At 40.1% G+C, this 10,506-nt stretch overlaps 1 protein-coding gene across 1 annotated transcript; it reads right to left on the reverse strand.

Annotated features, from left to right (window-relative positions):
• Positions 1-8,219: 8,219 nt before the first annotated feature.
• Positions 8,220-8,900, reverse strand: LOC114212415 (interferon alpha-1/2-like). The gene has a single exon (XM_028107296.2). It carries the CDS (start codon positions 8,781-8,783, stop codon positions 8,220-8,222), a length of 564 nt encoding a protein of 187 aa, XP_027963097.2. The 5' UTR covers positions 8,784-8,900.
• Positions 8,901-10,506: the final 1,606 nt, after the last annotated feature.

Below are 10,506 nucleotides of genomic sequence, written 5' to 3' on the forward strand. Positions count from 1 at the left end.
GATCACGAGCTGAAGGCAGCTGCTTAACCAACTGAGCCACCCAGGTGCCCCTATTTAGAATTCTTTTATTGACTTTAATAAGTGAGGCCAGTCTATTTTCAATTCGTATGTTGGATAGAGCTGTGAGTTTATCTCAGTGTGTACCTGTGACTGCTTCTGCAAATTTTAATAGTGCTTTAATTTCCATTACTAAATTTCTCATTTTTTTCTCTCTGACTTGACTATAATTTATCAGTATGAATCTTAAATATCTAATTGATGGGTTTAAAAATTATTTTAAAATTGATTTTAGACATTGTGATCTGAGCATACAACTTACAGTATTTTTGCTCTGAAGGAATATTTGATATTTTCTTTGTAGTTTAATATATGATGACTTTTGTGAATGATTTATAAATACTTGAAAGAGTAATTAAGAGTCTTAACCACTAATTTACTCTTTTAAATCATATTTTCCAATTCTTCTCATCCTTATTATTTTTCTATAATTATTTTATAGACATTGTCCTAAAATTGCAAAACTACCATCATGTTTTTGTTCACCTTTCTATATATTACTAAAAATTTTTGCTTAATGTTTTATATTATTTGAATTTTAGTTCCATGTCTTTTATAATTTAATTACAGATTATATTTGTGTCCTATGTATGTTGACCCTCTTTCTCAAATTTAACTCATTCATTTCTCATGGATGTCAGTATTGTTAATCATGATCAATATTAATATTGATAATATTATTAATATCATATTAATATTGCCACCTCTAATTACTTTCCTTCGTCGAGTTTTCTTGCTCGGCCTTTGCCCATCTTTCCTTTAACTATGTTAGTATTATATATGTAGTATTATTTGATTTTAGGCTTATCTCCCTGTGTAAAGTAATAATGAAATTTGTGCTTTAAACCAATCAAGAGTTTTTTCTTTTAATAAGGAAGTTTAAGCAGTTTATACTTATAATCTTTACCATATATGTTTGGTTCTCAAATGTATTGATTTATGCTTTACTGTCTATATTACTTTTATTTTTTATTTTTTATTATTTTTTTAAAGTTTTATTTATTTATTTTGACAGAGAGAGAGAGAGAGAGAGAGAGAGAGAGACAGCGAGAGAGGGAACACGAGTAGGGGGAGTGGGAGAGGGAAAAGCAGGCTTCCCGCTGAGCAGGGAGCCCGATGCGGGGCTCGATCCCAGGACCCTGGGATCATGACCTGAGCCGAAGGCAGACGCTTAACGACTGGGCCACCCAGGCGCCCCTATATTACTTTTATTTTTTTGACACTTTTCATATTCCCTCCAGCTCCCCAATTATTATCAAAGACAATATGTTTTTAAAACAATTTAAATTTTCTCTTAATTTTTGAGTGAAAAATTGTACAATACTTTAGAAATAAATTTTTAAATTTTAATTGAAAATGAATTTTAACTGATTTTATTATTTACTCCCAGTTCTTACTAGCACTGCTGCTAGTAGTCAGCATAACAATTATACATAAGAGACATACTCAAAGATATGCATGTAAATTTATGTTCATATATAAACAGAGGAGAAGGTCTAAAAAGTTAGTGAATAGGAATTGACTTCTTTATTTTCTCTGATTTTAAAGAATTTATTTATTTATTTATTTGAGAGAGAGAGCTAGTGCGGGAGTAGCAGAGGGAGAGGGACAAGCAGGCTCCATGCTGAGCACACGGCTCCATCTCACAACCCTGAGGTCACGACCTGAACCAAAACCAAGAGTTGGCTGCTTAACCAACTGAGCCACCCAGGAGCCCCGACTTCTTATTTTAGAAAACAAAGATATTTAATTTTGAATGCTCTTAGAATGGCAGTAAATTGGATGCAGTGTGCGAAATAAGTGCCTATATTCCAAATGTAATCAATCACTGGAAGTTCTCAGGGGTCATGTGGTCAGTCAGGTGGTAATCAACTTGCTTTAAACAATTTTAAGATGAAGCATATGACTGTAAGGCAATGACTTTGATATTCTTGCTACTTTCTAAATTGGCTCTGAAGACGGTTCTCATCCTGGAATGCAAAAATCTTTGAATGAGAATTTTATTGCCATTATTAGTCATTGTATTTCTGACATGTTTTTCAGGATTCATACTGAAACTGCAGTAAGGTGCACTTACAACTAAGGAAACAAATGGAAGATCTATATGAGTGCCATGTAGGCTCCCCCTTTTTGATGGCTCCCTCCAACCTTTAACCAAAAAGGCAGATGAATCAAGGTAATCTGAGTGTAGAGTATAAGCCACGGGGCTTCCTCCCCTCCACGCTCTCCATCTGTTACTGTAGGCCTTCAGGGGCCTCACTTTGGTGATTTACTATCCAATGCTGGACTGGGGATCAAGCTAAAACAAAGAGAGAATAAAGATTTTAGGCAACATTTCCTTCTGTGTTCTGGAGGCCCTCAGCTTCCTTCGGAGGGTCGTTTTGAGTAGTGAGCGATGCATTCCTTAATTAAAGGTATGGTAATCTGGTGTTATACTGCCATCTACTGCACGAAGGTCAATTACTGGCTCAGAGACTGGGTCTCCCTTCCAGGACCTCCAGCTGGGAAGAAGGCAGGAAATTAGAAATAAAAGAAAGAACATTTTTGATGTTCTTCCCATTTAAAGACAAAGAAACAAGTGTATAAGTGAGGCAAAATACATTCTAATTCATAATAGTGACCGCAGTAATGTGAAATGTTCTTAGACCCACATAGTCATCTTCTTACTCCAAAGTACGTTTATACATATAATTGGCATAGTGTATAAACAGGCCAGTTTAAACCAAAAAAGAGACATTTGTATTTCATTAGCACTTTTGTTTGTAAGTATTTCTGATATCCTTGGGCTGTGTTTTATCAAGCACCACACCAAGACAATTACCAAGTTTTAATAACTGAATCTTGGGATGAATGGGGTTGGGCTTTGGGTTCCTGTTTTCTCCAAGAATCCTTGAGTTCTGTCATGCAAATTTGCTCACCCCCCCACCCCCATCAATAACCCATCAGTAATTTCTTTCATGGAAAACATTTGCTCACTGGACATTTCCTCCAGGTGGCTTCGCACAAGCTATGTCATGATCACCTCACAATGAGCACTGCCTGTGTGGCCCAGAGTAATAAGGATGCACTGTCAGGGCAGGGCGTGGCAGCCCAAGAGTGCTGACATTAGGGTGGATAGCAAAGGATGGAATGAACACCAAAGTATTTTGAGCCAGAAGAAAATTCACTGTGATTCGTTCATGATGAGGCGAGAAAAGTAACTTTTTCCAGCCAGGCTCAACAAACTTCCTAGAATAATCAGAGGATCATTCTAAGTGTTTGGACCATAGAAAGCCGAATTTTATCTCCATCCCTTGGGGCTTTCTGATACCCCTTTCAAGCAAGCTCGGCTAGGATTCCCACCCAGGACCAAGATGGCTGATCTTTGGGTCTCTGTGATGTGTCCAAGGAGGAAGACCATGAGCTGGGACCCCTGGAGTCACTGAGAAGTGACCTTCCAGGGGCGCCTGGGTGGCTCAGTCATTAGGCGTCTGCCTTCGGCTCAGGTCATGATCCCAGGGTCCTGGGATCGGGCCCCACATTGGGCTCTCTGCTCGGCGGGAAGCCTGCTTCTCCCTCTCCCACTCCCCCTGCTTGCGTTCCCTCTCTCGCTGCGTCTCTCTCTGTCAAATAAATAAATAAAATCTTAAAAAAAAAAAGTGACCTTCCAGCTACTCATCAGGCTCAAGGGGGAAGGTCACAAGAAAGCAGTCAGGTGGGAGGCAGTGGGACAGAAATCAGATGAACATGGAAACAATTCAAAGCAGGGGATAGACGGAAGGCTCTAGAAGGTGGGACTGAGATTCAAGGTGAACCCATTAGGGCTCCAGCCACCTCAGGTGAGGAATGAAGGTCTCAAAGGATGCCTTTTAAGGCACTACCTTGCAGGTGTCCTTTAACTATCCTCTGGTTGGTCTAACCATAGTCGGAGTTTCCTTTTCAGGGGAGCTGAAGAGCAAATAGTAGCAGAGGCATACCCTCTGCCTACCCCAGAATGTATTTCTTCTAGATCTTTCCCATAGGATCCCAGATAGAGAAATGACTTCAGAAAGCAATTGGACCACACTTCGTATTTTCACAAACGTGACCAACGTCATGTAGATAAATTACCTGAGGGGAAAAAAATCACCTGAGACCCACAGAAGTTTAAGGTTTACATAAGAAATCTAAATAACAATAACAACAATAATAATAATAAATCTAATAACCTGGATCTGCTAGGGCAATTTTCTTTACACCACACCACACACACATTTTTTTTCACTAAGTAAATTTTTTCTTTTTTCCCCTGCAGGCATGTATTTGACCAATAATGAGACTTTGTAAAGAACTGCCCGAAAACTCCAGCTCTATTCTCTCCCCGTGCATCCGTTTAGAGCTTGAATCTGTAAATTCTCCTAGCACTAAGAGAAGGGAGAGGGAGGTGTTAATTCTCAAAAAATCTCCAAGTAGTGCAGATATGACAAAATGGGTAAGGGGCAATCTTCATCAATTAGAGCCAGAGTGATGACATATGTTGGTGAAGAAATGAGAAATTATGCTTATAGTAGACCAGTCGTTTGTATGACAGTCTTTGAGCACTTACTTTATACCATGCACTTGGCCATTGTGTTTTTTAAATTTTATTAAATACATTTTTATTCTAAAAAATATTGTTATTTGATTTTTGTTTGCTTGCTTATTTGTTTTTCCTATAGGATAGTGAATAGGGAAGATGAAAGAAATTAGAGAAAACAAAGTACAATTTTGGTCTGTTTTGTTTTCATTTTTCTGAGGTAAATATCTAGGAATGGAATGGCTTAATCATATGGAAGTATATGTTGACCTTTTCAAGGAAAAGCCAATCTGTCTTCCAAAATGGTTGTACCATTATTCTTTCCCATGAGCAATGAAGGAGAGTTCCATTTGCTCCACATCCTACCCAACTCTCAGCATGGTCAGTCTTTTTCATTTTAACTATTTTCATCAGCATGTAGAGGTGTCTAAGGGTGTAAAATGGCATTTTCCAAATGACTAATGGTGTTGAGCATCTCTTCATATTTTTGCTTACTTCTTTGGTAAAGTGTTTATACAAATTTCTCCTAAAATATTTGATGGAAAACTTCTTAAAAAAATGAATTTAAAGTAGATCCATTCTCTAGCCCCATCTTTTTTCTGGGTTGTGAGCAGACTCAGACCATAGTCTGGACAATGGGGATACAGTTTTGCTCCACCAAAAGCTGAGTGTTTCCTTTCTGTTATTCCTGGAGGATGGCTCTGACTGCTTCTCATAGAAATTCTACATTGGACATTGTCAGTAGCTGGAGATGAACCTGAGTCAAAGATATTTAGAAGAAGACTTCCTGGAAGTGAGATTCCAAGACTGGGTATGAATAGTCACTTTCAATAGTGTTCAGTCTTTTTAAATTCTACATATAAGTGAGATCACACACTATTTGTCTTTTTTTTTTTAAGATTTCATTTATTTGTTTATTCAGAGAGAGAGCTTGCCAATGGGGGGGAGGGGCAGATGGAGAGGGAGAGAGAGAATCTCTAGCAGACTCTGCACTGAGCATGGAGCCCAATTCGGGGCTCAATCTCACGGCCCTGAGCTCATGATCTGAGCTGAAATCAAGTGTTAGACACTTAACGAGCTGAGCCACTCAGGTGCCCCAGTATTTGTCTTTCTTTAAGACCCCAAAAATTCTGAGGCACCATGTTGCATCTAAACATTCGGTACAGAGAAAAGGCACATCTAGAACTTCTTACAACTTTAACACCAAACACAGGGAACACGCTTAGCTGGGCTTACTCAAGGTAGGGGACCATTACACATTTAATCCTGGCCTCTATTTATTACTGTCTTCTGTGAAATGGGTAAGAAAATAATAGGCCCTAATCCATTCTGAGATCATATCTGACTTCTTCTTACCAGCTGTGACTCTTGGGCAAACACCTTGCCATCTCAAAACCTCACACCTCCGCATGGTGTTCTGAGCTACATGTGAGGGAATATACACTGGAAGAGTAGGTGTGAAGCTGTACGCAAAGTGCTATGTGGAAGTTAGTGGTTATTCTTCAACACACCTCATTTTATTGTTTTGGACTGAGCCCCAGCTTGGCCTGATAGTTCGTACCATCTATTTTAGTGGTTAAGGAATGCGCTTCTGGAGCCAGAGTTTGAAGGTTGAATCCCAGCTCTGCTATACACTAGTAGTGGAACTTCTGCAAATAACATAAACACTATGTTCTCTAGTTTCCTCATCCTTAATATGAGGGACAATAATGGTATGTTTTCAAGGATTAGTGTATGAAATGAGTAAATACAGATGAAGGGTATTAAAGTATGCAACAGACTGGTGGATGCCAGAGGTGGGGGAGATGGGCAAGTGGGTGAAGGTGGCCAAAAGGCACAAAGTTCTAATTATAAGAGAAATCAGTTCTGGGGCATGATGACTATAGTTAACAGTACTCTATCATATATTTGAAAGTTGCTTAGAGAGTAGATCTTAAAAGTCCTCAACAGAAGAAAAAAATTGTGACCATATGAGGTGGTGGAAGTTAACTAAATTTAGTAATCATTTCACAGTATATACATATATCAAACCATTATGTTGTACACTTTAAACAAATATAGTGTTCTATGTCAATTATATCTCAGTATAACTGAGGGGGATTCCTTGGGTCTTGAATGTATTCACAATGGTGACAGAAGATTTGCTCATAACCTAGATAAATGCTATAGGAGAATGAAGAGAATGGGGTGGTGGCGTGAGGCACAGGGGGAGCAAGGCAGAGGCTCTCTGTGAATTCAGGACTCCAGGAGGGGTGACTGGTAGGCACTGGACTATACTGATTGCCACAGCTACCTGGGAGGGAAGGAAGTATGACATTCACTCAGTTACGTCGTGCTTCACACTAAATATAGTACTAAACACATTAACATGATTTGCCAGAACATCAATTCCATGAAATCACTCTGGAAGAAACATACGGCATAAAAGGGCAAACTAGGCACAGAAAAACGAACCCCATTATTCCCAGATCCCATGCTATATTCTCCTCCACTTCAGACGCACTGACTTCTCTTATTTATGCTCCCATCGGCTCCAGTGTGGTCTCTGCTTATGATTCCCCCCAACCGACTCTCATGAGGTCCGCAAAGGCATCTAGTTTCCTGACACACCAGGCAGTTTCAATCCACGTCTTCCAGGAATCCACTGATGGTCTTCAAAGCACATTTATGTCCTTAAATATACTCATCGGCATCCTCTCTTATTATCTGTGTACTGTCCGACCATGAGTCCACTGTCTCCTTTGTGGCTCTTCTCTCCCCTCCCTTTACTGGTTGGAGAGCCTCAGAATCAAGTTTATGTGTGTTTCTCACGCTACACAGTCTGCCCGCATGAACACCTCTGTTGCTGGCCTTCCCTGCTAGATATGGACCTCAGCCATGGCATTTCTTGTCAAACGCAAGATCACCTCTCCCCTGACACTGGACATTTGTGCCTCCATGTCTACCAGTCCCCTGTCGAGGGGTCCCCAGCTTTAATGTGTACTTCCTGACCTTCTCCATTCCAGCATCAGGTGAGAGAATTCACTTCCTTCCCTTCTTCGTTATAACACTAAGTCTGAGGATTGTTTTTAGATTCCTATCCCTCCAACAACCAAAGATGTAGACAACAGGAACTGAATTTATTATGTCCTATATTCTTAGGGCAACATGAAAGTTGTCTTAGAGGAAGTCAGTTGTTATTTCCGATGTTAATGTAGTATGATGGGTAAATGCATTCTGCTGTCCAATTTTCAATCAAGTTGCACAATTAGACTTGGTGTTACTCTTCAAAAACACTTTGCTTAGTAAAATTTCAATGAAAGAAAAAATAATAAACTGATTAAATATTAAAAATATATTTTATTATATTCTGCAAGGTAAAGGTGAACATATTACATAAAAAAAATCTAAATCTTATAAATATTTACATAAATAAATATTTAAATAGATAAATAGATATGAGCATGGTCAGCTGCAAGGGACTATGGCTTGTAGAGCTGACATGTCACTTAATACTTCTGAAAACCTTTAACAAATGGATTCTGTTGATGTCATCATAACAACAGAAATGACAGTCTTTGACATGGAAGAACAAGGGAAAGTATGATATTATTCGTCAGAGGGAATCATTTCCATGGTGAACTGGGTCTCATTTCTTGCTCCTTAATCTTTCTTGCAAGATCGTTGATGCAAACAAAGGTTTCATGATTTCTGCTCTGACAATCTCCCAGGCACAAGGGCTGTATTGCTTCTCTTGCAGATAGAGGGAGATCCTCTGGAAGTAGTTCCTCAGGATGGAGTCCACCTTCCTGAGGGGAGTCTCTGCCACCCCCACCTCCTGCATGGGACAGGCTTCCAGGTGAGTCAGCTGCTCAGAAAGTCCCGAGCAGAACTCCTCTAGGAGGGTCTCGTTCCAAGCAGCAGATGAGGCCCCTGTGCAGAAGAGGTGGAAGATCCTCTGGTTCATCCCATGGACGACAGAGAGGGCTTGAGCCTTCTGCAACTGCTTGCCATCAAGCACCTCCTGCGGGAAGGCAAAGGCCCTTGCGTACTTGTCACAAGAGCTAGCAGACATTCTCTTCATTTGTCCCAGGAGCGTCAAGGCCCTCCAGGCGAACAGGCCATGGTTCGGAGGCAGGTCACATCCCAGAGAGCAGAGGGAGTGGCAGCTGAGCACCCCCAGGGCCACCAAGAAGGAAAAGGGCAGGGCCATTGGGGAACCTGCAGTTGCTGCTGGCCTGGCTGGGGTGGGCAAGTCTGGGAACCGTGGCTCTGGGTTCTCTGACCATCTTCCCTTGTGTGTGTGGCTTAAATAAGAGACATGCGAGTTTTCAATTTCTGAACGTTTCCCTTACTTTCCACTTCTCTTTTTGCTTTCCATGATGCACTTTCTACTTGGGTTTGGAGCATGGGTTTCTCAACCGTTTCTTTTTCTTATTGCCCCCTCCCTTCACAGTCTTTTGAATGTTTATGTTATTGAACCTTCCAAGAAAACTCACCAGCACAGATCTGCAGTCTATATGGTTATGTATGTATAGCCCTTCTTTATAGATAAAAAAGAAAGTGTCTATTTTACTCTGTTTATTTAATTCAGGGTGAAGAATTACTAAAAATTTCAAACTGAAAGCTCAATTTTAAACCTATTGATTCTTCACTGGGTAACTAAATTTGATTTACGACTTCTAATTTCTTACTTATTTCAATGGAAATATAAATGTACAATGCATATTAAGAATTTCTAAAAGGACATAATAATGATATCAATGTACTTAAATATTTAGAATCATTCCAAATTGCTAACAGGCAATTAAAAGTTAAATTATTTATCAGACATTTGTTTTTAGTGTACTGTATTTTAATGCGGCCAAAAGAGAAAATAATTTTTAAACTCACTTGCTGCTTCATACTCATCAAGTCATTCTCAAAATTTTTTTTCTATTTAGCACTAGATAGAATTACTGATGTGTTGAATAAGTTTTGAACAATTAAAACATAAAGTATAATCTATTTGTATTTATTTCCAAAGCCTGCATCACAACAAGGCTCAAACATCAGCAATGTCCACCAGGTAGCCGATGGCAGCTCACAAGGAAGCAAAGATCACCTCTCCAGGTAAGACATTGAGATCCAGGGAATGATGGAGAGAAAGTCCTCCAATCCCAGATTATTCCTGTTATTCCTAGGTGGGGCACTATCTTGCAGACATTTCCCGTATCTTCCACAAATTCCATATCCGTGCTTCTTGTGTGACACTCAAGAAAACCCAATGCCAGACAATAAATACTGAGGATAAGGTTTTGTTAGACCGCTCGCTCCAAGGTTGAACTTTGCTGTACCACACACCTTGGAATATTGAAGACTTGTTCCCAACACTAAGAGCTACTTGGGACATTGTTGGAAGCAATTTTAACAACTGTTCCCTCTGGTGCGGGGCTGCTGGTGATGGGAGAGACTGTGCAGCTAAAGAAGCAGGGAGGATGGGAAAAAACTCAGGACCTACTGCTCACTTTGGCTGTGAATATAACTGCTCTTTTTAAAAAAGTGTATTTTTCTAAAAGTACATACAAGCCACGGAAGTTGGCTTATTCCACTAGCAGAGTCAGTTCATTCGAGGAAAGAGACTTTTTTTGCCCTGGGGGGAAACTCTCCCACCAGGGACGGACTTCTATATACAAGACAAGGCCAGTCTCCAGACTTGGTCACTGTCTAGCTCACCTTTCCCACTCGCTGGCAGCCCCCCGGAAAGACTGTGACCGGCCACGGCACAGCAACCTTCCGCTCCTGTGTCCCCTTTGCTATAGCCACTGTTACATCACTGCAGCAGGGACATTCCCTCAGGTCCAGAAATAGTCACCAGGAGAAAGGAAGAGAGTTTCAAAAAAACCTAGAAATTTCAAACAACATTTGCTCTTCCTTGGTGGCCTTGTAATAGGAAG

This window comes from Eumetopias jubatus, unplaced genomic scaffold (genome assembly GCF_037043125.1).
Source record: "Eumetopias jubatus isolate StellerSeaLion01/CBP00866 unplaced genomic scaffold, mEumJub1_p1.0 scaffold_15, whole genome shotgun sequence".
Lineage (NCBI taxonomy): Eukaryota > Metazoa > Chordata > Mammalia > Carnivora > Otariidae > Eumetopias > Eumetopias jubatus.